This window comes from Amblyomma mixtum, chromosome 7 (genome assembly GCF_055824585.1).
Source record: "Amblyomma mixtum isolate Tamu chromosome 7, ASM5582458v1, whole genome shotgun sequence".
Taxonomy (NCBI): domain Eukaryota; kingdom Metazoa; phylum Arthropoda; class Arachnida; order Ixodida; family Ixodidae; genus Amblyomma; species Amblyomma mixtum.
The window spans coordinates 65,112,293-65,139,030 of NC_143018.1; the positions used below are offsets into that span (position 1 = coordinate 65,112,293).

The 26,738-nt window shown below is 47.2% G+C and overlaps 1 protein-coding gene across 1 annotated transcript; it reads right to left on the bottom strand.

Annotated features, from left to right (window-relative positions):
• Positions 1 to 313: 313 nt before the first annotated feature.
• Positions 314 to 24,412, bottom strand: LOC149336331 (uncharacterized). The gene is made up of 10 exons (XM_089554128.1): positions 24,196 to 24,412; positions 22,317 to 22,572; positions 18,703 to 18,838; positions 18,351 to 18,521; positions 16,707 to 16,859; positions 12,804 to 13,083; positions 10,934 to 11,094; positions 6,570 to 6,916; positions 2,724 to 3,069; positions 314 to 1,973 (listed from the first exon to the last, which is right to left on the bottom strand). The coding sequence occupies exons 1-10, from the start codon at positions 24,410 to 24,412 to the stop codon at positions 1,647 to 1,649; spliced, it is 2,394 nt and encodes a 797-aa protein (XP_089410254.1). The 3' UTR covers positions 314 to 1,646.
• Positions 24,413 to 26,738: the final 2,326 nt, after the last annotated feature.

The following is a 26,738-nucleotide window of genomic DNA, read 5'->3' on the forward strand; positions in this document are numbered from 1 at the left end:
TTTAAATATTGGCTTTGCTCGCTCATGGTGATTCTGAGCAACTACAGACATACAAACACCCGATCAACCAGCAGTTCAAATTGTTAACCCACAATTTGAAGCCTGGAGGATCCAAAGCAAAAACCAAACACTCACCCGCAGATGCAGCACCATGTCAGCCGGTTCATCACACCGCTGCCAACCAGTTATTGGGGCTCTCGTAGCATGGTCGGGTCGAAGAGGGGATGAGGGAGGTCGGAGGCGAGGTTTAAGACGGGGAAAGACAGGGAGAAGAACTTTATACAAGGGAATTTACATATATATATATATAAACAGCAACTGAGAGAACGTCTCAGTAAGAGAGTCTCAAAACAAGGAGCAAAGCTACATGTCGATGAGCTCAGATGGTCAGGAGCTACTCGGCCGTCCAAGGCGCCGAGTTTTATATCCTTTCATTTCCCTGGGCTCCCTAGATGGGGGCCGGGCTTGTCGGGAAAGGAGCGTCCTGAAAGTTCACTGTGGCACCCACACACACACACACTCTCAATGGGGAACACGTCCCCGTCACGTGTTGGGAGAGAAGGATGCCCTCTGCGTCGCGCAGATTCTGGAAGGCTCTCGAACAGCATTCCTGCGCCTTTCATGTGGTCGCACGTGCTCGGGGTAGGGGAAACGGTCGTTGACCACTTCTCCCTGGAAGACGGTTGCTGCTGTCAACTTGATGTGCCCCTTGGAATGTCTAGTACTGCCGAACGTGGCAGCTAACTTCTTTCCGTACTGCAGAGCTGGCTGGCCAGATGCGGGTTGGATGACTGACGCCGCTTCCGTGGCTAATTCAGGCGTTGACCCCGCGTGCCTTTCGTGACTCATCGGCATTCCGCTGCTACCACGCCGATTTTTTTCTCACGAAGGAGGCGAAACGTAACAGTTTCAATAGCAGTGATATCAATTATGCAATTAAAAACAATCATGCCGAAACTACACAACGTGTTACGTCCCATCATCATGTTAGCTCAAAAAGATAAAAAAATGATACGTGGAAAGATATTGTCAAAAAATCAGGAAAGCAATTGAGTAAATTAAATGTGCTTGAGCTATGAGTAAAATGTTCTAAAATGACGAGGTATTTGCAAAGCCCGTGAATTCAAGCCGATGAGCTGCAAATGATAGATACAAATAGGGGATACCCACTATCATGTCAATAAAATTGTTGACCAATACAGTTGGAGCCATGCATGTGAAGTGAGGTGTGAAAAATTTCCATACGTGCGTCTCGAACAGAGAGCAATGATTCTTGCTCAAATTGCTTTTCTAAGTAGTACCTGAAAATACATAATGGAAGACAAAAAATTGCAAGTAATAAACGCCGCAGCGCACATGTGACAAAACAGCGGAGGTGAAATAATCAGATATGCAAACGCCGGTAAAGTTGCCTAATATTACGATGTATTAAAAGGGTCTGGAATAGTCACTGATAGCTAAGTAGCGCAGACACTAAACGAGACGCAAGAATGGTGCTCATGGGGTGGTGTTGCTCGGTGGTCAGTTATGCCAGGCTGGCCCGCCGCGAAGCCCTTGTGGTGGCGAGAATTTCGCATCAGGTTGTGCATCTGTTGCGCTATACTACCTCTCGAGAAGAGTATGTCCCCTCCAGAGGCGCCGTCATTTTAGATGTCCATAACATCAGTCAGGCTGAGGTAAGAGCAAATTCGAGCCTGCAGATCCTTGCCCAGCTTGTCGAGCCTTGGCTTTTTCTTCGGATGCGGGCGGCAGACTATCTTGGCTTTGATGATGCCCGTGAAAATGAAGTAGTTTATAGCAAGCCTCCTGCGAGCCTCATCGACCTCCTCTTCGGCAGAAGCCTCATCACGTTCCTTGTCGTCCTGGATAAGGTCCTTCACAACAGCACGAGAGTACTGCAAGGTCTCGAAAGCGAGAGCGTCTTGCGTATTGTGGGATCCCTTTACGAAGTGGACAGCTTGATTGACGAGAGCCTGCGTTGTGGAGAAAGTGGAGTTAAGCAAGTTATATCTTCAAGGAACTAAGATAATCCGTGCGCAAGAGCCGAAAATCATTTAACTGCTTCAGGTCGTCTTTAATCGGAAATTGCATAATCAGCTGAGCGAAGACAATACAAAGTTTTGTTTGGTATAAGTGACTCGACCGCCCATCACATAACAGAAGTTCATCGACACGTCCGCTAGCACGCGCCTATGCAGTGGACAATAAAATCCGAAATATTTTGCTTTCCTTCCAGATGAATACTTTTCTGTGATAGCAGCACCCCATGTCATCCCATTCAGTGAGTTAATCTTATTTAATTGAATATATGGAGTTTCGTGTCCCGGAACTGCACGTGATGTCTAAGTGTGGCAGTGACCTTGATTGCAGTCTTCAGCTCTTCCGCGCCGTGACTCGAGTCTAAAGGACTGTGAAAAACTGACCTAATACAGAGTGGTCTCCAACGAAGCATTGACGAATGCCACAACACGATACTGGAGGTGGTCTGTATTCTTCGCACATGAGCGGAACCTCAAATATTCTAAGACAACAGAGTGCTACAATGCATCGACTGTACACTTTTTGTTGCGCCTGACGTCCCTACCCCTGAAGCGGCCAACCCTGTGATTCTCCTCCACCCTAAACATCGAGCCGCATGATGCCTATTTTATTTCCAAAGACCAAAATGATACAGCTCTCGAGGACAGCGTCTATCTTTATCTGTACCATTGCTATGCACACACCTTGTTTCGTCTCAGGATGGCCATGACGTCGAAATCTGAGACGCGGTTGCCGTCTTCCCAAATCACTGCCACGTTGGTCAGAAAGCGGTTGTGGGGTATGGCCTCCTTGAGTCCTCGGCAGATGACGCGAGCCACCGGCAATTCGCAGCAGTCGTCCTCGTCCAGATCCACGGAAATCTTGTTCAGCATTCGGTTCTGCTCCACCAGCCGGGCCAGAGCCTTGGCTGACCTCCTGCTGAACATGGTCCTGCTAATCTCGAGTTCCGAGACACAGCGGTTCTGTTCCAGTGACCGCAGTAAGCTGACGATGAAGTTTTCAGGCCAGTCGAGTACCAGGCTCAAATACCTGCACGAACAAAATGCCAGCCGCTTCAACATAAAGACGGTAAAATAGCAACAGTGACTGCGTGGAGCGGCACAACTCCCGCGAGCGAATAATGGCAGCCAGCGAAACTTCGACGAAACCGGGACGCGAGAAAACAACCATTCACCATACCCTTCATCAACTCAAGAAAAGCTGTCACGAAAATTTCTTTTTACTTCCCTCCATACCGGGGCATGAGGCAAATTTTTCCCAAAGTAACGCTTGAAACTGCAGTAAAGGTGTCGTGCTTGTGTTATCTTCCACTCTGCTGCCTAATTCTCAGTTTACCGATTCATCGGCTTAATACTTCATTCAGAGCCAGCCCCATCGTAGACGTGGTGCATCTTCCATCGTGCAGTACTTCGCGCTCCAGAGATGCACCGTGTTTACCGAAAGTTACAAGCGTTCATTTTTTGCTTCTCATTCGTATAATAGAGCCCTTATGGCTTCAGTAAACATCAAGAGGTCTCAAAAGGCAACAGAAAGAGACTCCTTATTTCAAAGAAATATAAAGCTTGGGTCGGCATTAGTCCTCCACTAAGCAACTGTGAAGGGAATAATGGAGTATGGTAACTTTTTGGTAAAGACTGCTTACCAAGAATCTCACCTTCGAGCGCTAATTCAATATATCTTAGATCGAAAGCAGAGAAATTGCAAGCGCTGTTCAACCAATGTGACGCGAGCTCCAGCGTCAGGTGTTAATGGATCCAAAACCAGGGAGATTTAGAAGAAAATGGGCAAGAGGGGCAGGAAAATTTCATTTGGTAAAACGAAACGACATCTGCTTCTTTTTCGACGATCCAATTTCAAGCAATGCATTCTAGAAGTAGGAGCCACCTCTCGCCTTCTCCACCCCGCACCTCTCCACCATCCCCCCCCCCCTCCAAAAAAAAGTTTCCCATAAACCCCCAGCTGCCACCTATAGACTGACGCATTTCCAGCGCGCAGTCGACTCTCCACTGAAACCCTGCAAATAATCTGCCTCCCATATTTCTCCCGCACTGCCTTGGATAAAGAACAGTACTACCACAAATGGTTTAGTTTAGTTTAGTTTATGGGGTTTAACGTCCCAAAGCGACTAAGGCTATGAGAGACGCCGTAGTGGAGGGCTCCGGAAATTTCGACCACCTGGGGTTCTGTAACGTGCACTGACATCGCAGAGTGCACGGGCCTCTAGAATTTCTCCTCCAAAGAAATTCTAGCCGCCGCGGCCGGGATCGAACCCGCGTCTTTCGGGTCCGCAGCCGAGCACCATAACCACTGGGCCACCGCGGCGGCACCACAAATGGGACAGCTCCAACGTGCATCACACTCGAGCATAACTCATATTCTCCAGCTAATCCACACTGAAGACTAAGCGATGAAAGTCCAATGCGGCTGGGGCTAATAGATTTTTGAGGGGTGAGTTGCTTCAGAGGTGTCGTTCCAAAGCCTATAGGATAGATGATGATTAGAGGCCGGATTTTTAGGCACTAAAAAGCACGCTTTAGGCGCCATAAATAGGCGGCTAAAATTGCATTTAGGCACCTAACGGAGAAAAATAGGCACTATAATCTTTATCAAAAGTGCACACAGTTCCGAACTTCAGCGTGCAATATCTGCCGTAAAATAAAACAAAAACACAGCAGGAATGATTTGGGACATTAAGCAAAGTGTGAACATCAGAAGTCTTTTTTTAAGGCTGTCGGGTAACTTTTCGTACAATACACACGCTTCAGCAGAGCAAAAGGGACGGTTACCAACCCTTTTAAAACACTTTGGTATACTTCGAAACAAAAAATTCGCTTGTAGTGTACAAAAGTAGAAACAATGAACACCTTAACAGGAGGCCATGTATTTAGAAACTGATAGAAACATTGTCAATTCAAAGCATCTGACAAATGAGTTCAGTCTTCGCTCACACAGGAATTGAACTTATTTATTGCAGGCATACACGATGCTTCAACATTAATAAATATGTTGTCATTTGTATAAACAGTGTTTTATAGTTTGTGGCTTCACGTGTCTGGAGCCACGCTACTATCAATTTGTGCTTGCCATTAGAAGGGTCTGGAAACCATAAATACGAGATGCTATAAAAGGTTACACACAGTGCTGCTTGATGCGGAATATGCCGAAAAGAATCAGTTCTGCACGGGCCTACGTCCATCCACGAGGATCCATGGTAAAATAAACATCATCTATCTAAAAATCACTGTTAAAGCTATGGAAGCAGTAGCAGACAAGCACCATCTGGGGCACAAGTAACGAAAATAAGGCAGGTGACTCAGGTGGAAATTTTAATCAGTTAAACTGTTTCCAGCAGGTTTATGGAATATTTTAGAGTTGGTTTCAATTGGAACCAACTGGAATTATTTGGATGAACCTATAACTTACTCCGTATACTTTCCGAAATGTACTGCCATCAGGTCAACTACCACTTTAACAGCCAAAGTCATGAACAAGCTGCCATGATAAAATGGCAGAAAATAGGAAAAAGGTTGCTTCGATATTTTCGGCTGACGTGGTTGGTATTGTGTACACAGCCGGCGTAGGTATAGTGTTCACCATAGCCAACTGACGAGGTCATCTAATGTTGCCACGTTTGTGTTCTACTCAAAACCGAAATGGATTCGAAACCAAACAGAATCTGAAAGCAAAACCACAGTGTATTTCAGGCCCCTTTTCTGTAAAATAGGGCATTTTTAGGCACCGACGTCAGAAATAGGCATTTGTAGGCACTGACACCCAAAATAGGCATTTATAGGCACTATAAAAAAGAGTAATAAACATATTGTCAACACCTAATTCGTCTGAGGCTAAAAAACAGCGCAAACGGGGACGAAGCAGAGAGAGGGACACGACGCTGTTAACTATCTATGCATGAATGCATAATCTCATGCCACGTGGTTTTTGTCTATCACTCCTTCCCTCTTTCTCTTTTTTTTTCTTTTTCCTTCCTTTTTTGCACGAACGAGAGGTATTTAACCGGTGAACGTGCAATAAAGCTTGGTTGTTAGTCAGCGTCGTGTCCCTCTCTCTGCTTCGTCCCCGTTTGCGCTGTTTTTTAGCCTCAGATCATGCACCAACCAGCCCAAATTTCCACCCTTTTGAAGTACCTAATTCTTGCTCATATGTAAAAATAGTGCGCCTACGAAGCGTTGAAAACAATAGGCATTTGCCTAAAATCCGGTCTCTAGTGATGATGATGCATTTTCATGGCGCAAGAGCAGCTCTGGCCAAAGAGCGCCATGGCACAAGTTTTTTTTCTTCTACTAAAGGTGCGGTCAAAGACCCATTTCCCAAGTATTTCACCCTAAAGAAGCCGAGCACCAGGCAGAGGAAAGCTTTTACCCAATGTATCACCGGTGGGTACCCGGCGGCACTGGGGTTCGAACCCCGCTCCTCCCGCATGCGTGGCGGATGCTCAGACCACTAGGCCACCGCTGCGGTCACCTATAGGATTGAAACGAGTTTGATAAAGAAGAGCATAGGGTTCTCACCTGATGGTCTTGGCCTTGCCGAGTGCATCGACCAGATTTTGAACGACAGCGGGCTCTACGCGGTCATCGCACTCAATGCACGCTGAAATCCCTTTGGTGGCGGAGACCAGCGCTGCAAAGAGGCTCTTCGCATCTTCTGCGCTGGAGTTGCTCAAGTCTATGATGAGGGTAGAGACTCTGCACTGGCCCCCGGATTGCGCGACGTGCGACGGGCGCGGGTTGTACCAGTAGACGTCAATGCGTGACGAGGCGCCAACCTCCCGAATAGTGTTGAACAATGTGAGCAGCTCGAGGTCTTGCATCCGGCCGTGCAAGTTGCAGGCCAACCTCTTCAGGGAAGAATTAACCTGCAGTCGCAAAGCGTTTATCACTCGACGACACGGCAAAAAGGTTGTTAACTGGCGCTCTCATAGTTGTGTCAGGGTGAAAGTATTATTTTGCCATGGTTGCTCACAGATACATGAGGAAGCATAACTCATCAAAATGGCAAGTTTAGGACGGAATGGTATGGTCACGGGAATGCAATAAATGCATGAAAAATGGATGAAATATTTTTGCGATACAAAACGAAACAGAAATAAAAAGATTCCAAACGATCACACAGTGCGGTACACCAAGTCTGCGTTAGCAACACCCCAAGTCACCTTGTCTCTTTATGGCGCCGAAGACGCTGTTGTACCACTCGCCGAGCGTGGCGGAATGCCGCCACGACTTCCACATTCGCTTGTTCAGGAGAAGTGCACGTCGCTGTAGGTCCGCGTGCTTTGAACGCAGTAGGAGACCTGACTGGCGCTTTGGGGAAGGGGGGGGGGGGGGGGGGGGGGCTGTCGGCGCTCACTGCATGATGCTCACGCGCTCTATGCGGACAGAACATCCGACAGCGGAGAATTTTCCCTCGCGCCTTGAACACTAGTTCCTCTCCCTTCCACAAATGACGCTCATGGCACTGGCTGCACTGAAGGCTGTGACTTACGGCGGATGCCTCGCGACCTTCAAAGGTGGTCGTAAGCCTGCCAATGCAGTACGCTTTCCCATTACGTATCACAGATACTGCGCATGCTACCGAAGTCATTTCCTTCGTGCTTCTCTCCTGTAAGTGAAACGCGTTCGTGCCGAAACATTTTCGTCTGAGTTGCTCGGCCGCCATATGAATACTTTCAGATGCTGGCTTTTCAAGCTCCTAACCTTGCCCAGAAGGTACCAAAAGCCCGTATACATGCTAACTTATTTTCCGTCGTTTTCGTTTCACCGTGGTGGTAGTGGTGGTGGCTGATTAAAAAAAAAAAAGAAGGGAAGGAAAAGACTGATGCTGTTCGGGGCAATTACTATTTAATATCTGAAGCAGCACACGAGCTGCAGCCAGCGAAGGTGAAAGGGAAGGAATATGATAGCGAGGAAAGTGTAGAGGGAAGCGTTAGCAAGAAAAAAGCTACAGAGAATGTTTACTATATTCGAATCGGAGCGAAAGCACGGATTTGTGCTGCGTAGAAGACGACGGTGAGCAGGCAGTGCTGCGGGACGGAGCAGATGGAAATGGATGAAGACGACGCTCTCCAATGCACTGTGCGAGTGTGTGGTGCAGTTTAACACGAGGCGTGTTGGCTGCGGCGATAGCCTAGTGATGTCAATGTCCTTCTTAATCTGTTTGTTGTAATATGTCCCAAAAGAATGCAGCATCAATGCACATAATAAAACAATGGTCAACTGTCGCTGGTGGTATGCACAGGCGGCAATTCACTCTTGATGGCGCAAGCACCTCCTTAGCATGAAGCCGTGCCTTCACAGGAAGTAGGTGTGTGCAGTTTAAGGAAGAATGTTTTTGCAGCAGAACAAATGCACATTAGCCTAACACGTTTTAAACACTGAACAATTAGGAACATTGACATCACACCCTACAGCATCTGTTTCTTGCCTGTGGAGACCGCCACGCCGAATCCCTTCGGTCGTCGAAATCTGTGTTTCGTGAACCATGCGCTTTTGGTGCGGGGAGTATATACTGCCCTGCAAGAGCCGCCTAGCTGGCTCCCCTATCTGAATGCATGTGTGTGCCTCCCAGACTTTTGATGTTCTGAAAGGCCGGCTAATGCAGGGGTATGGTGCCCTGGTGTTTTGTGGCGTAAGCATGCATGCTTAGAGTTTTCTTTTCGGCACTATATTCATGCAATGAAGAAAAAAATTGGCAGTGGCTTAGCTCAGCTATGCCGCATATACGTAGCGAGACGTACGGTATATCCCTGGTTACGGCCAGTTATTTTGCTCATCGTCATGGTCCGACAACTCGAGTTTCTCCCGTCTCCTACGCCGCACAGCGTCGACCTCGCTCTCCTGGGCCGCCATGACAGTGTGTCTTTACCTCCGCAGCATCACCATCATTTATGTACCGCGACCCTCCTCCTCCTCTTGCTGCGCGTACGCAGCAGAACACGGCGCGCCAGCTGCGTGTCGCGCATGCGCAGTCTCTCTGTCTCGGCAGCAGGCGAACGGCGCGGCGCGCGGCGCACCAGCGGCGCTGCTGTGACGTCACTCGGCTCCTCACGCATGCGCACAAGTGGCACCGAAGGCCCACAGCTCAACAGCGACGCTGCGGGTAACGTAGCTCTCACTGCAGAAAATGCGGCAATAGCCTAGTGGTCTTGCTAAACGGCCCTTAAGACAGATATGTTCGCACTGCCGCGGGTACGACTCCCAGTCGTGGATATTTATGATTAAATTTCCTTTTCTCGTTTTCATGGTTGGACCTCTAACTCAGCTCAAGGTCAAATTTACATAGTCCGCGATTGAAGCCCGAGGTCCTGTAGCAAAGCCTTCGCTTCAAAAAGTGCTAGTTCCGGTTGCCAGGTTTATCACGGCGCCTTGAAATGCGGAGGCTCAGGAGGATACGGTAAAATTTAGCCTCCCTGTGGGTGTCAGAAGCGGTCCATAACAGCGGAGTTATCATAATGACCAAGATTACGACGTAGCAGAGAAAGTTACGTCCTCTAGTCACACAGCCCAGTTCTGACGTCACGGGTGTCACGGAAAATCGCGGGCAGCAGCTGGAAAGGATGTGTGGGGGAAGTGACAGCGAAATTTTGCAAGTATTAAACATTTTTGCGTCTAGTTTTGCCTAGTTCGTGATTGATACTCGGTTTCTAGCCAAAAATACCATCTAATAGTTGTTTCAATTCGACTGTCTTGGAAACCAAGAAACCAATTTAGCATCAAGAAGAACTCTAGTTTGGGCTAGTTGGTTCATGATTCAGGAAGAAAACGGCGCAAAAACAAGTGGACAAAAGAGACAAACACGACAGGACGAGCTCATTGGGCATTGGGTGCAATTTTTTGACCATGTACGGTTGTTTGCGCGGATTTATGTTATCGTTTTTACACCTTTGACGCTGGCTTTGGTCTCAGCTCCGCGTTCATCCTTTTTCAAGTTTCTGTTTGGTCATCGGTTATCATTCATGTGGCTGCTGGTTGTTCGTTTCCAATTTTTAAGGCTTGCGCTCTTCATCCATTTCAACCTGTTTTTACCTTTGACACTACTTTGGTCTTAATGCTTCATTCTCCTTTTTTCCACGTTTCTTGTTGGTCATCTCCTATCACTCATGAGTTTGTATTATTTTCGGTGTTTAAGAGTTGCTTGGTCATGACCGTTTTAGTGTTGTTTGCTATACATTTGTTGAGTTTTTTTCGGATAGACATGATAGTATGTTACGTGGTGGCTATCGCGCTTCATGTGTTAGATATCTTACAGTGATCTATTCTACTGCCTGTGCGTGGTTACACGGATGTTACGGCGTGTTGGCTTACATAAAGGCGGGGTTGGTGCGAAATAAAATTCAGTTGCAAGTATGGCGCTGGTCCTGTCGTGTTTGTCTCTTTTGTCCACTTTTTTTGAGCCGTTTTCCTCCTGAATCAATTCAGCATGCCTATAAGCTATACCAAACACAATTATTAGAGGCTATTTGTACGGTGTGCGCATCAACACTGCATTTGATGGTTTATAGAGGCTTAATGTCCCAAAGCAACTCCGGCCATGAGGCACGCCGTAGTGAAGGGCTCCGGAAATTTCGACCGCCTAGGGTTCTTTAACGTGCACTGCACTGACATCACTGACACACTACACGGACATCTATAATTACGCCTTCATCGAGATTTGACTGCCGTGGCAGGGATCGAACCCGCGTATTTCGGTTCAGCAGCCGAGAGCCATAGCCACTGAGCCACCGCTGCGGAATCTCTGCACTTAATGATCGTTCTTTGTACACTTCAACTCCACCATTATTTCTTCACCGGACAGCGCACTCACACAAAGAAAGCGCGAAGTGTATAGTGGCTTTAAATAGTAAACATTTAAATTAACAATAATATACCCTACTCACTTCGAGCGCCCGGACGAGGGCACAGATGGAGGTGGGTGGGAGGTGGTTAGTCCTAACGTCGAGCACACGAAGTCGAGAGTCCACGCGCAGTTTAGAGGCCGCGTTGAAAGTAAACACCTCATTCAGGTTGCAGCCGTTAATCCTCAGCTCCAGCAGGACACCTGCATGGGGGCAGAGACGCGCGTAAAAAGCTCGCACGTATATAGAAGTCCAGATATTATTAGAAAAAAGTGTAAAAGAAATGCACCGAGAAAATAAAATTATGGTCATGCAAATCAGCCTACTTCTAGTAAGAATCGAATGTGGCGAGAATAGTTAAGACTACGACCGACTAACACTGACAGTAGTTGAGGAAAAAGATCACTTGACGGAGAAAACGAACTATAGGTGAAGACAAGCAAGTATTCTAAACGAAAAGTTAAACAGAGGTGTTGAAAATGGCTAGAATCATGCAAGAAAATGTTTTAGAGGGATCCGAACAACAGGTTTAGGAATGTCACGTCGCACCAATATTCACGCTGTCAAGTTCTGCACTAGACGCAATTGGAATTTTTCTCGTCGAGGAGGCCGTCTTCGTTGCCTTAAAAAACATCACACTGCTTCGGTATCTCGATGGAACGCAGTATTTAGCCAACTCCGTGTAGCGGCTGTTTCTTAAGGTTTATCATTTTTGCTTCGTCTAAAAAGTCTAGCTGGCACAAGCAATATGAGTGAGACTAGCATCTCTGCTAAAAACAAACAAAATTCAGGTCACGAGGCTCAGTGTGATTGCAAGAGGAAATTAGTCTTGACAGGCAGCTTTTTGACCACGCTGGAACGTTGAGCAGACGTAGAAAGCCCTGTGGCGGCTAAACGCAGCCTTAGGGAATGCACTTTGGCCACCAGCTTCGACATTATTGCTGTCTCAAACACTGTGGATGGTACAGAGGCGTTGCCAAAAACTTGATTGGGCAAAACGAACATGTCACACTAAGCGAGCTTTTTGGCCTGTGATGGCCACTTTTACGCTGATGTGCATTAGAGACTCGGAGAGGCGTAGACACCCGTACAGTCTTTGTCAAAAGTAACCAGGCTGCATGGTTTGCTTCTAGCTCGTACAGTGGAGCCTTTACAGCTTCCCTGAAGCTGAAATAGTCGTTATAGGTAAGGACTGGCGGTCTTCTTACCTTCCAACAAGTTTTGATCTTTAGGAAAGCCACAAGGGCTCCACTATACAAGCTAGAAGCAAACCATGAAGCCTGGTTACTTTTGACAAAGACTGTACATTTGCTCTAAGTAAAAGTTGAAAGCGTAGGAGAGAACATTTGTTCAGTTTCCGTTAGAGGGAAATTAGAATGTGCGCGTACACGATGCTCTTACCTCTACGGTTTTCACTAGGTAACAATAGATCTACGAGTCCGCATTTCTACCGGGACCGCATGCGTTTTGTGAGGGACGCAGCAGTCACGTCTTGCACGTTAAGAGTAATACTCAAAGAACAATCCGCAGTATATTTCTCATTTAATCCATCCCAGTCTGCTTTAGTTGTGAGGGTCCTTCTTCCTTTAGGTTTTCAAGCGTCGTCGCACACTTATACTTCAGAGTTAATGCTTAGGCTCGTCGGCATTCTCTATATGTGTGTTTTACTGCCAAAAGAAACAAAGAAACAAAAAATAAGAGGACTATTCCTGATTGCCCCCAATTCGTTCTTTTCGCCCTATTCTCTGTGCCGACCCCTTCTTGTAATATGAGACAATGATAATGAAAATAAACTAAACAAGCAAACTAAACAAATGGTATTGAAAATTGATTCATTCATTGATTCATTCTCTGATTCATTGGTCGATTCATTGATTGATTCATTGATTGATTCATTCATTCATTTTCTTGCCTCCGATGAGGGTGGCATAAGCCCGCTGCAGGCGCTCATCGTAATTCTCACAGCCCAAGAATGTCAGTCTTTCCAGGCGGCTGGTGGGTGTCGGTGGTGCCGCCGGAGCGGCGGGAGTCACCCTCGCGTACGAAGGCGGGGGCCGTGTCAAGGCGGCGGCCATGGCCTCGATGTCCTCGGCGAGGATGGTGAAGGCACGCACCGTTAGGGACTTGAGACTCAGACTCTGCACAGCAGCCCGGAGCACGGTCGAAGGAGTGTACACGTGCGTGCCGCTGATCTGTGCAGCCGGAAGGAATAAATGCGTGCACTAAGTTTCGGGAAGGTGTCCGACGACATGTAATGCTTAAAAGAATAAAACCTGCTGGAAGGAAGCAGCGCCACGGAGAATGCTCTTCCAAATATGTACCAACTCGCCCAGCTGTCTACACTACTGAATATTTATTGCGTCAATACAGAACACGAATCTTTAGCAGCGAGGCACCTAACAACTACCTAGAAAATCTCTGAGGTCTACGTGACATCATAAAAAAAACAGACAGATTAACATTCAATTTTACCGCGAACGATTTGAAGAAACAAAGAAAACAATTTAGGGGGTGAACAATTTAACTGATGCTTTCGAAATGCGGCAGCAGTTTTCTCTCTCCGACAATCTACTGCAATTCTCCTTCAACCACAACATTGATTTTATCGTCTTTCACGTGCCGGCACTCACCTATACGGCAGAAACATGGAGGCTAGCGGAGAGGGGACTACTTAAATTGAGGGCAACGCAGCAAAATTGTAGGCGTAACGTTAAGAGAGAGTAGCAAAGCAGATTGGGTTAAGGAACTCATGCGAGTTAATTAGAACCAATAAACTGCAAAAGCTTTAGCCCTAAACCGCGGAGGAGTGACGGCGATATCGGCATCGCATCGCTTACGCGGCGACCGAACGTTAAAACCATGGCTAACAACTTTTCCTCCAAGAGCGGCTGTTCCTGTGCTCGAATCCATGTAGCTGTATAACATTTTCAGCCGAGGGAATGGGATTTTAGCGGCGTTCATTTACGCCATATGGCGAGGGCAAAGCGATTACTACTAACCTATAGCTTAAAAAAAATTCTCACAAAAACGAAGCAAAAGTTTGTAACCTCCACACGAACAACAGCACAAAAAGAAAGATAGCGAAGCACTGGAAGTTATGAAATGATACAACTGCTTAAGTGAGGAAGGAGACGAAGTCGCCACGGGTGCGTGAGCTGCGATCATTTTGTGTGCTGTGTCGTATGACGTGATACATAACAAAGCAAAGCAAAAAAAAAAACGCACGGAGCACAGCAGTAACACAGAAGACCGGAAAGCGCCCGTCCTGTCTTCTGTGCTACTGCTGTGCTCCGTACCGTTTTTTGCGCTGCCTTCTTATGAGTCAAGCATGAGACAACTAGCCCAAACACAAATTTAAATCTGATGACGTGATGACCGCCGCGGTAGACCTACCTATAACAGCTCTTCGCTTTAATAAAGTACGCGACATTCCCATCCTGCCCGCCCTCGCATGTTTCTATGGTGCCAGATCTTTAAGGCTATCAAGACGGCTTTAGAGTAATAAGAGCCGATCCAGTTACCAAACCGAATACAATATGAGCAACGTGAACTGAAAGAAGGAAGCACCGCGCACTAGAGATCCGATTGATATAATGATATAACTCAAATCTGGAGGAGGAAATAAATTTGGACAGAACAAGTAACGGTCATTTTAAGGGTTGTGAAAGGCTAGGGTAATCGAGTGGATACTGTGGTAAAAATTGCGACGACACTTTGGCAACTAAAGTGCTGAGAGGCGAAAGCCGAGGACACTATGCCGTTACTACTTCCGGTGGATCTGACGTCACACCATTCCCGTGGCTAAATCGATACCCAAATTACCCATATTTCGGAGATCTTAAGTGTTAATTGCGCTTGATTACACATTTTCCATCTGATTTGACACAAATCGGACGTTTTTTCGACCATTCTGTGACAATTTTCACTCGGCCGTGACGACTTCCGGTGGATGTGACGTCACAGCGTTTCCGTAGCTTTATCGACGATTGCGCTATGTCGACGCAATTGGCATTTTTGACTGTAGTTAACTAGCTAATTACTCTATAGTCATCAAACGTGGTTTCTAGGTTTATTTTTTCCTCCTCTATCTAAAGCAGCCATTCGTTTTATCCTATCTTTTTTAGTTCCCGAGTTAACACGAGTTAAACGCTGCAAAAGGTGTGACACCCTCTGCTAACGGACGACAGTTTCAGAAATTAAAGGCTTTCGCCTTAAACGAAACCATTGGAGCGCGCATAGTAAGATGGCATTAGAAAATGTGATCGAATGGTTCGGTAGCACCAGGCCTAGGACAGGGCTAGGGGACAGCAGTGAGCAAAGTATTCGTTCTGTAGTGCATTTAACCAGCCTCATCAAGACTTCAATAGGCGATAGGCCATGGTTAAACTTTTCAAGATTTTCTCTCGTGCTTCAGCAAAGCTGGACACGCTCTGATAACTCCATGTGACGATAAACCTTCTAGGCGCCCTCATGCACCCATGATTACCAATCGATACTTTTTTTGTAATAAGCCTTGATAAGTGATCATGCCATGTTTCAACATCTCTCTTCAAGTTCACTGCCAAGTAGTGACACTAAAATGCGCTGGATGCGATATAAAATAACGCTGGAAAAACAACGCGTCGTTGATATGCAGGGTGTTTCACCTAAGATTTTACATAATTTGTCGTGCGAAAGTGTTTAATGGCTCATGCTGGCGGTGTCCGTCCGTGCGCTGGAATTGTGCAAACTGTGGACTCTCCTCCGCGCAGCGGCGCAACCTCCTCCCTTCCTGAGCAACCGGTGCGCCGGTGGGGGGCGCAGCTGTGCATAACAACCGTGACGTCACACAGTAGAGGTAGAACGAGCGCGCGCGCGTCAGCGGTGGCAGCTGCACCGCCGCTTCTTCGCCAGACGTCTCGTTGCAGTCTAGGCAGTGAGACGCATGGCTCCGAAGCGGCCCAGTGATTCCGCGCCAAGCGGTTCGGGGAAGCGGCAGTGGGTTGACCACAAGGCTTTCGCCGAGCACACTAGAATTTTCAGTTTCTTCGGCAATTCCATAAATATACGCTTTTCGAAAAAAAAAGAGCGCTTTTTTTTCGACACAGCATTGGCAGTTGTGTAGTACATACATATACAGCTAAGACTGCTAACTAGCAGGCTGGTTAATTAACATTGAATAGGTAACTTTTTAAGTATTATTGTTGGGTTCCTAAATTATTGAGAGGCGTGTAGCCCATCGTAAGTATTCTCCATCTCAGCTTTTATAATTTCGCAAGCGGCGCTGTCGCGCAACATATTCCGGCTACATCAGGCCAAAATACAACCTTTTGAGAACTTGAAGGCAAAGTAACCTCTCCAGGGCACGTAACTCGTCGAAATAGTCAAATTTATTGGGCCACAGCACCGAGAGTAACCGCGCTTACGAAATTCTAAAATCTTATATGAATATTACTTACGGTAGGCTACACGCCCCTCAACAATTATGGAGCCTAACAGTAATAGTTAAGAAGTTAACTATTAAATACAAGTTGTGCAGTCAGCTGATTAGCACGTCTGAGCTGTATTCGTATGTATTAAACAGCTGACCAAGCTACGCCGAAAGATGCGCTATTGTAACTCAAACCGTCTATTTTTAAAAATTGTGTAAAATCCAAGGTGAAACACTCCGTATAATACAAAATATACATGCAATGCTTCTGTGCCACCAGTATGTAAAACATGGGCTTACGACATTTAACACTGAACGACGACACAGTGCTGTATGCATGGCCTATCAATGCCCCAATGAAAGGAACAGATAGGAAACAAAACCAAATTCTTCCGGACTCCTTACCTCTAGGTTTTCAAGAGAGGGATGGGTTCGCATGATGCGTGCAAGAAGTTGGCCTCCCAGTGGAACCACCAGGCATTCTGACAGCTTGAGGCTCGTAACTGTGTTGTTGTAAGCCAGGTACTCCAGGAAAGTGATAGCGTCTTCAGTTGCGGGCTGCGCAAACGTAAATTCCAGTCAACTTGCCATGAGGACTACATTTTCCAAGGTAGAGGACGTGGAATTAAGACAAAACTCTTTGCTGCTTAGCGTGCTGAGAGCATGCATCGCCCCTCCCGGCAAATAGCACTTCAAGCGCTAAGGGGTACAACTCGATCGCCCGCATTTTTCAGACCGCAGAGGATCGCACCCTTCAAGATGTATCCCTAGCCCATGTCTTTCCGTTGGCCCAGCCCTTTATTCCCTCCGTAGCATTTAGGCCAGAGTTGAGGTGCCGTCTGCTTGGATGTTCCACCCTACTGAAGTAGAAACCCATTCCTCACCTAGCCGGAGTCAGCGCTTTTATAGCATTCTGTTCCAGAACCTCGCATTAGCGACACAAGTAGAGTTTCAAACAAAAGCTTAAGCGAGTTTACCTGGTGTTTCAACACAAGTGAACCAATTTTTTTTAAATAGGCTTTTTCAGACATGAGGGTGGCTTCTGTGGCACAATAATACCTATTTTTGCAGACATCAGAAAACATGTTTATGATGTGAACTAGTTGGCCGCTTAACTAATTTCTGATAATTCATTTTTTAACTATACCAGACTGCTGACTGCAATTAGAGACTTGTAGCCTGCCGTTAGTAACAGCTATATCAGTTCTTAGAATTTCGAAAACGCGAATATTGACGCCGCTGGGGCTCGACAAATTTTGGCTTTTTCAACTTGTTACGTGCCCTGGAGGGGTTGCTTTGCCTGCATTCTTTCGAAAATGCGTGTATTTTCGCACGATGCAGCCAAATTTTGTGCAGGCACTGCGGTTAGGATAATCGAGTTTTCGAAATTCTAAAAACCGATATTGCTATAGCTCTATTTACGCTACGTAAATTTGAAGTTAATTTCTAGTGCCAAAGAGTCTCCAGCTGGAGCAACGGCTTTCCAGCTACAAGCTAACGCAATTGATGCTACCACGCAATAAATGCTCATAAGGCAGATCGTTCCGCATCCCTCTACAACAATACGAATGGGCTAAGCGAGCGGTGGGCATTTAGACGGCATGGGCAATGCCAAGCTTTTGTTCCAGAGAACGTGATATGTACAGCGATCTTTGTTTGGTTTATAATGGGTTAATTAACGTCCCAAAACGACTCGGGCTATGTTCGACACCATAGTGAAGGACTAAGAAAATTTAGACCACCTGGGGTTCTTTAACGAGCACTGACATCGCACAGCACACGGGCCTCTAGAATTTCGCCTCCATCGAAATTCCATCGGCGCGGCCGGGATCGAACCCGCGTCTTTCGGGTCAGCAGCCGAGCGCCATGTCCACTGAGCCACCGTGATGACCTACAGCAGTCTTTATGAAAATAAAATAAAAGTGACCGTTACAGACGTGCTCGTTCTTGTCGAACGAACGAGCACGTCTGTTTCGGTCACTTATGGACTGTGGGAAATGAGACCGTTGATCATACAGAACGGAAGTGATTAAGATGTGGGTGCTTTACCACTACGTCGTGGAAGGCGATGCACTTGAGAGTGGTGGTGCGCCCCAGGTAGCTGCCCAGCGTATGCGCCACGTCGTCGTCGAAGAGGACACCAGTTACGTTCAGGGAGTGGAGGGTCGGAAGACGGACTGCCGAGTGGGACCACATCCGCATGTCGAACCCCTTCTGGTGCTGGAAGCGGAGATATGAAGGTAGAGAGGCGAAAACGTACTTAGTGTCTTTCGCCCTCTGTCCTTGTTAAGGATAGATTTTAAGCATAGCATTATCATAGGGGCAATTCTCAGATGGTAGAAACAGCACACTACAACGCTGTGCTAGTAAACCTGTTGGCAGCGACAGCATTGCAGCTCACCGCGGGGTATTCGCTGCTCATTGGAGCAGTGAACTCGAGGTAGCGGACTCCCGCGCCGCCATTCTGCAAGCCATGCCAGAAGATATTCATCTCCAAGAACGGGACACTTTGGTCCATCTGAACACGGGTCACGCACCTGCACGGTTGCAAAAAGTCAGAAGAAACATTGCACCTCAAGAAAGGCTTGTTCTTCGGCTACTTGGTTGGGATTCACATTAGTGAATAGGTGCGAGAAAGAGAAAAAAAACGCAGAGGGAGAACAGGGAGATGCAGTTCGGTTTAGGTTTAGGTTTATGGGGTTTAACGTCCCAAAGCGACTGAGGCTATGGGAGACGCCGTAGTAGAGGGCTCCGCAAATTTCGACCACCTGGGGTTCTTTAACGTGCACAGACACCGCACAGTACACGGGCCTCTAGAATTTCTCCTCCAAAGAAATTCAACCCGCCGCGGCCGGGATCGATCCCGCGTGTTTCGGGTCAGCAGCCGAGCACCATAACCACTGAGCCACCACGGCGGCTAGGGAGGAGATGCAGTTCATCCCGTCCTCCCCCTACGTGTCTTTTCTGTGTATGGCTCCTTTTAACAAATGTAATGCCCCTAATTCTCCAATTCTTTAAAACCCCCGCGGAGGTACTTTTCGTTTACAAAGCCTTGACGTGAAATGTTGCTCACCAGCGTATTGGGGAAATGAGGAAACACCCATTGCCTTTTTTCATTTGGCATAATATTGACATTATTTGCGTTTGAGACTGTAAAATACACGGCCACCCCTAAGGGCGCGGCCCCCAGCCGATTCACTGGAGCTAACTTTGATATAAGCATTGTGCCTGTCCTCAAACGCCTTGGTGTGCTGTTTGAACAGGCGCTGTCATTGAATGCTCATATCGTCTCTTAAATCTCAAGAGTTATTGCCGTATTTTGTAAACTAAGATCCTGTTTGCCAAAAAGAGTCATTATTTTATTATAACAGCGGTTTCAGCCAAAGGTAGCCAGAATTTTCTAGATTAGTCATTTTGAGATATCAAGGCGGACTCTTCTGCGTCTTATTACCAGTGTTGGCGGCAATCAGAACACAGATGAATCTCGTGAATTATTAAGGTGGTCAACTAATGTCTAATACTTAACTGTTTAGCTCTTGCAGTTAGGCGCCTGGTTGCAAGCGGAAATCTGTAGCCTGGCATAAGTGATAGCTGCATCACTTTCTGGAATTTCGGAAACGCAATTACCCTGAGTGCCATCGCAGAACAAACTTTCGCCACTACATACCGCTACACGTCACTGCGCGGAACACACGTCACATGACCTTCTCTCTCTTCTGTTGGCTGGACAGTGAGCAACGGCGAGTACCACAGCAGGAGCGGAATACAGAAGATCACGTGGTCTATGCGGCACGATGTGACTCCTACTAATAGACGGCGCATCGCGGTGCGCGCTTTTCTAGTGCCTGGCAGCCGAAATTTATGGACCGACAGCACCGAGAGAAATCACCTTTTCGAGATCCTAAAAACTGATAGGGCCATTACTAACGACCGGCTTCAAGGGCCCAATTCAAATCAAGCATCTAATTATAATAGTTGGCATATGGTATCAAAAATTAGTTAGACAGCTTACTGGCTAAGACGTATACGTGTTTTCGATGTTCTCCAACACTATTTTAAAATGCCGCTAAAGCCATATTCATATCTCAAAAAGCTTTCGTCTTTAATATTTAGGTTGACCCACGCTTAAACATCCGATACAACTCCATTTTTATTGACATGCACTGTAGAACACAAAAATCTCTGTTGTAGAACACAAAGCCGCCATTACTCATGCCTGCAGCATTCTGAAACGCTACCGCACCATAACAGTCAATAGATTCGTCTACACAAGACAGCAATATCTTTTGGGGAAGGGAATCATATAAATCTACAATGTTAATAGAACAAGCTGAAAAGCCTTGTCGTGACATCAGTATGGCATCAGACATCAGTAATGGCGCCTTCCTTGAGCTCCTGACTTTTTATCTTGACACGACGTTTCCTACCTGGCAAGAATCTGTTCACCTGCAAGCGAATGGCGAGTGCATTGGCTCATGTGTAGCTCCGCTTTGAAGTGACATTTATCTCGCCCACCATGACCGGCTTCTTGACAAGCAACTAAAACGGCACAGGTGTTGCGCGAGTGTTTAGATTTGTTGATTTTTTTAGTTTTTATGACGTGTACAGTTTCTGAAGCAGAGACCTCGTCCTGGAAAGTTCTGTCGATCTTTTCTAAGTGCCTTGACCCGCTTGTCCTAACACATAAATTGCCTTCTGAAGGAACTTTACTGTTCTTAGACCTTTCCTTGCGCCTTTCTGATGACCACGTGTGCTGGCGCTACGAGCCAAGGATCCAGGAGCCTCTCACGCCTTACCAGTCTGCGCATTCGAAACTCGTGAAGCGTGGTATAGCCAAGCTATGTTTCCGCAATGGCCGGAGAAGTCGTGCCGTCACACAATCGTACCCAGCTTTCAGAATCAAGTAGAGTGTTCAGAAGCGGCAGGATAACCGACTTGTCTGTTAACATCCGCTTCAGAGAGCCTGTTAAAAGACACCTTGACCTCAGTCCGCATTGGAGCCATTGAACGGTAAAAAAGAAGAAAAAAGAAAGGTCGCGTTATCCCCTATTTACATAAGATTTCTCCCAATCTCAAGAAAATTGGCGCACGTGCCAATGTGAATGTAGTTTTTTCTGCGCCCGATAAGCTGTCTAAGCTTTGTCACTTGGTGAACACTTTGGTGAAAGCTTTGTCATTTGGTGAGCAAGAGGGGCTGCGCCAAGAAGCACAAGAACAGGTTTGTAGAGTGCACCGACAATGTAGTGTGCAGGCTTCCGCTTTCTTTGGCAAGCACTACACGGGCCAAACAGGTAGATGTTTCAATGACCGATTACGAGAACGCAAGAACAAAGTAGAAAACAATGTTTCCGGTCACCTTGGCATTCATTGCAGAGGCTGCACAGAAGAAAGAACCATGTTTCCCCATTTTCCACCAGTGCTAAGTCTTGACCGATAGCCGCGTTAAGGTTACTAGAGTAATCAACGAAGCCTATAAAGTTCAAATATAACAAAACCAGTTCGCAAGCACCGCATCAATTGCTCTGTGTGAAAAAGAAATACGTTTTCTGAACCACCGATAAGGAAATGCTCCCTGCCTGCCATGAGACACTGTTGCCTCGTGCAAAGTTCCGGTTATGTATTTTATGTCACTGTATGTGTGTGTTTTTTTTCCTTTTTTAAGACTGTCCTCCACTGTATTTAAACAGAGGCATAGCCTCAATAAACGCTAGTTGTAAGTTCAGCGTTCTGTCTGTGTCTCTTCTTCTCCTCGTCGTATGCGCTGCACCGATAATGTCTAACCAACATGCCCAAGCGCGTACCTTGTTCGTGACGAGTCCAGCGGTAACAGCGCGAGCACAGCTGGGCCAAATCATTAAATCTATTTTGCATTAAACGCGGCTGGGATAAGGCGCAAGCCAGGAAGGTGTGATTAAGAGTCAATTCGCCTAAGAACAATCTATTCCAGTCTATCATATAGCGAACTGCAATACGCGACAGACACGTCTTTCTAGGTCAACCCCATGCGCCACTCGCCTGTGCTGCCGCAGAAGCACATGCATGAGAAGAGAGGTCCGGAGGCCTTCGCGGACTTGCGGAGCGTTGCCCAAAGGCCATTTGAGCCCTAACAACGTCAGTTCACCCCATGAGTGTTCGCGCAGCTCGATGCAGTTGCGAGAGAGAACATGGTTGCAGGGTTCGAGCTCGGACACTAGCCAGCACTGCTTCTCGCCGGGGTCCCAGGTGCAGGGTCGGTCGTAGTTCTCGCGGTATCCACTGTCATCTAGAAGCGCTGCGGTGGCGTTGCAAAAAAAAAGCGAAAGAGATTAGATTCATATTACGAGCTTCTCTCGCCAATACGACATCGACATGACTTTCCTTCGTGCTGATTTATCATGAATGCATCCCTAAGCAATAGGTTTATGGTTTATAGGGGCTTAAGTCCTAAAGCGACTCAGGCTGTGAGGGACGCCGTAGTGAAGAGCTCCGGAAATATCTACCCCCTGGAAACATTGTCCCACATTGCCTGAGTCACTTTGGAACGTTAAACCCCCGTAAACCATCTAAAATTGCATTGCTTTTAAACAATAGATTTCTGCACATTTCATTTCTATTTTGCAATGAACTTTTCATGAGCACGAGAGTAGAATTCCGAGATTGCAATTTGGGAATTAGTTTCCAGTCCAGCAGATCGGGCTCGATTGAATTGGTCGTATACAAACGAGGGTTCTGCGTTCAGTTTAATCCCGCTTGCCTCGTTCGATGATGTCGAATGGTGCCCGTGGGTCAGCGGTACAGAATTCCTACACTACGTACGCGTCCTGCATGTAAACACATTTTGAAACTTAAATCACCAAAACTCGAAACTTATATCAGTCTGCTGAACCTTCTCACCTTACACCTCGAAGTAGCGGAATTCTTGGTCCCTTTCAACAAACAATGGTTTATTGAGCATGCGAACTCCCCCTCAATGCTGGTCCTATCTCATTTCAAGGTTTTCTTCTCTCAACCGACACTGCTGCCGCTCTGGAAGCTACAAGAGCGCCCCCCTATAACGCACGGGGATCAATATGACGATCACTTGGTGGCTTGACCTGGTCCGACTAAATACAAATGCTCAAAGACCCCGTATCTCCATAAGAAAACTGAAATAAACCGAAACGTATCCATTCCCTCGGTTCCTCCACCCTTCATTGCCTCGGTTATAACGCCAAGTTAATGTCACAAGATAAATGGTCTGGTCTTGGCTAACGCGAGAGCGATTACCTTCGTATCTAAACATTCAACCTCTTCTTTGGTCAAGCAATGTGCGAAGGGTACGCCACCTCAGCACTGCTCGATATAATGACCTACACTTGTTAATGCGATATCGTTAAGAGGACCTTGCTAGCGAAATCTGTTCGGCGTCGGTGTTGGTGTGAATCCTCTACCTGCCATCCAATGCAGGCCAAAAGCCTTCAATGCATGTAATGAGACTGTAAGTGAGGTAACTGCGTGCGTAACTTTCAGGGGAGGACAATTTTAAATTGTCTATTCTGCAGTCTAGGCATCTAGGCGTTGTTTGACGTTGATTCTACAATTTCCGTTTGCATAGCCGGTTGCGTAGTTCTTCATACGTCCTAAAGGTTACAGCAATAGCAACCACTTTGAGCGCCACTCGTACAGTCGCGAGCAAAACATTTAGCACTAGTCACGTGCCACCTAAGCGGCAGATAGCAACGCTGGGCGGTGCGGTTACGAACACGCTGATAAAGAAAGTGTCAGGAGTGCTCGCAGAGCACCACGCCGCGCCAGCTGTGCGCTGTGATTTTCGCCGCTCTGATGACGTCATTGTGCTAACCTTTTTTGCTCGCGACTGTACCTATGCTGCAGCGTTCAAGATGACGCTTTGCCCTTTGAAAAGACCTGTCCTTACTGGCGTCACTGCGACGTCTCCTGGGACGACGGGATGAAGACGACGTTGAGGCTGAAGCTGTTGTGGCTCCTCTACTAAGAGAGCAGCGCAACTCGTTGAAAGTGTCGATGATGTCATTAACAGTGGAGCCAGTAAACGTGCATAACGCCTGAAGGATGTGTGCGTCCTTAGCAGTGATGACATTGAAGCTCTGGTCCTTCTTTGCTGCCATCGCCATGGTCTGCACATCAAATGGAGAAAAGAAAGGCATGGAAAAGGGTCATCGGTCGAAAAAGGCCCATTGGGACTACGGATAGTTTGGTTTATCGGTTCATTGGGGTTTAACGTCCCAAAGCGACTCAGGCTATGAATGGCGCCGTAGTGAAGGGCTCCGGCAATTTCGACCACGTGGGGTTCTTTAACGTGCAATGGCATCGCACAGTACACGGGCCTCTGAAATTTCGCCTCCATCGAAATTCAGCCGCCGCGGCCGGGATCAAACCCTCCACGTGGCTAAACAAAAGCAGATACATAAATTAGTTTGGGCAGAAGAAAAAGCAATAAAAAAATGTTGCCCAGCACCAGGTACAAGGTCCCTAAAGGTCCCTCAGCGCGCAAGGTCCCTCAGGAAACCGCTTTCAAACCCCGTGGCTTTAAACTAGTGTAATATATTTTACCGGCCTCACAATCACTCTAAACAGACAGGAGTAAAAAGGGTGTAAAGTTGTCCTCTAGAGCACTCCCTTTTATAAGAGAGAGTGCACTAGAGGGCAGCTTACTCCCTTAAAGGCGCATTCATGTTTAGTGTGACTGAGGGGACCCACACCTCAGCCTTTAGAAGAGGTACAGGTGCAGTCAAAAGTAAATGGAAGGCGCGACAGCGTGGCAAACCATGTCGCGCTTTCTAACGCCGGCTCTGGAAACTCCTTAGCTCGGTCGCCAGGAAGCCGCGCGCGCTATCAGCAGACCCTTGTATCGAGCGTACGTCCATCACTTTCGGCGGCTTGAACGGATGCTTGTTGCTTTTCAAATGTGGCACCACGGGTTTCACGGGCGCTGCCTGCGATTAGTTTGAAGAGCGATTTGCGCCGTTTGAAAATAGTCAGCAGCTGGCCCGTGCTCCTTGTGGCGACGAGCGGACGCCGTTATCACCGGCGTGTTTTGATTGCTTAGTGATGATGACGCATTTAGCGGCAGGCAGCGCCCGTGAAATCCGTGGTCTCACATTTGAAAAGCAACAAGCATCCGTTCGAGCCGCCGAAAGTGATGGCCGTACGCTCGAGACAAGGGTCTGCTGATAGCGCGCGCGGCTTCCTGGCGACCGAGCTAATCAGTTTCCAGAGCCGGCGTTAGAAAGCGCTGCGACATGGTTTGCCACGTTGTCGCGCCTTCCATTTACTTTTGACTGCACCTGTACTTTGAATAGTCCTGTATGAATGGCTTGAATGTTTCCCTGGGTACCGTGACGTCCACGCCATAGGCACTACCCTCATGCAAAAAAAAATGTTCTAAAAGGAAATTTATTGTCGGATGGGATTACAGGGGAGAAGAGGTAACTTGTGTTGCTAGTTTTATGTATATGTAATCTACTGCTGTACGACATGTTGCTTTGCAGCTGAAATGATCGCGTGGAGCCAGTCTAGGTGAACACCGAAAGAACGGAAAAAGCGCCACAGTGACCGACCATAAAAAAAACCATACAGGTGAGCAGAACTCACAGGGATGCCTAATTTCGTGGTGTGTTGTTAAAGTGACACCATTATCAAGTGTTGGTGCCATCACCGGAATTAACGTCACTTCGTCTCGTGACATCAGTTTCCCCCAGCCGATGGTCGAATTTTATGACCGACGATGCATTTTGGCACCGTGGGGCCTCTTATGACAGCACATGAAAAAAATTAAGCTTTGCTGCGCGCAGGAATTTAGAGGTAGTGAGCTTTTAGGGCAGACTACATGAAACTTCTGAGCATCCCAGCCACGTCAACCATCGGATGCGCTGCGGTATGGCTCGGAAAGCTTGATCTCCGGCTCTATGAATTAAGCTGCGTGGTTGAGAGCAGCGAGTATGTCTACGCTGTGCTTCGGCTACTGCAGGTTTTGGTGTGATACAAACCGGAGCCAGATGCCATAGCGAGTCATACAACACGCCTTTTCCGGGTATGAAAAAAATTCCTCGACGAACACTGTTGCGAGTTGCCGCCATCTGGTTTTCAGCCTCACATTAGACACCGAAAAACTAGGAACATGCGGTAATAATTGCAGTACACATCGGTTAACTCCCAGAAACAGCACATTTCGCAAAGTGCCAAGGCTTCGTGACTTATGTAGTTCTGGGAATAGGCTCATTGGAAGAGGCTGCTCTTTTTGCCTAGGTGGTGGCCTTGTTACGGTAGAGCATCCGCCTCGCATTTGGGGAGAGCTGAGTTAGATCTTCACTGTAACCGGGCGCCCACCTGTACTCTAATTGGTACAAGATTTGCCCCGGCCTGGTTTTCGGCTCTTGTGGGGTGCCATGCTTGGAAAAATGGCCTTTGGCCAAACTCTACCCCTCAAAGGACCGGAAC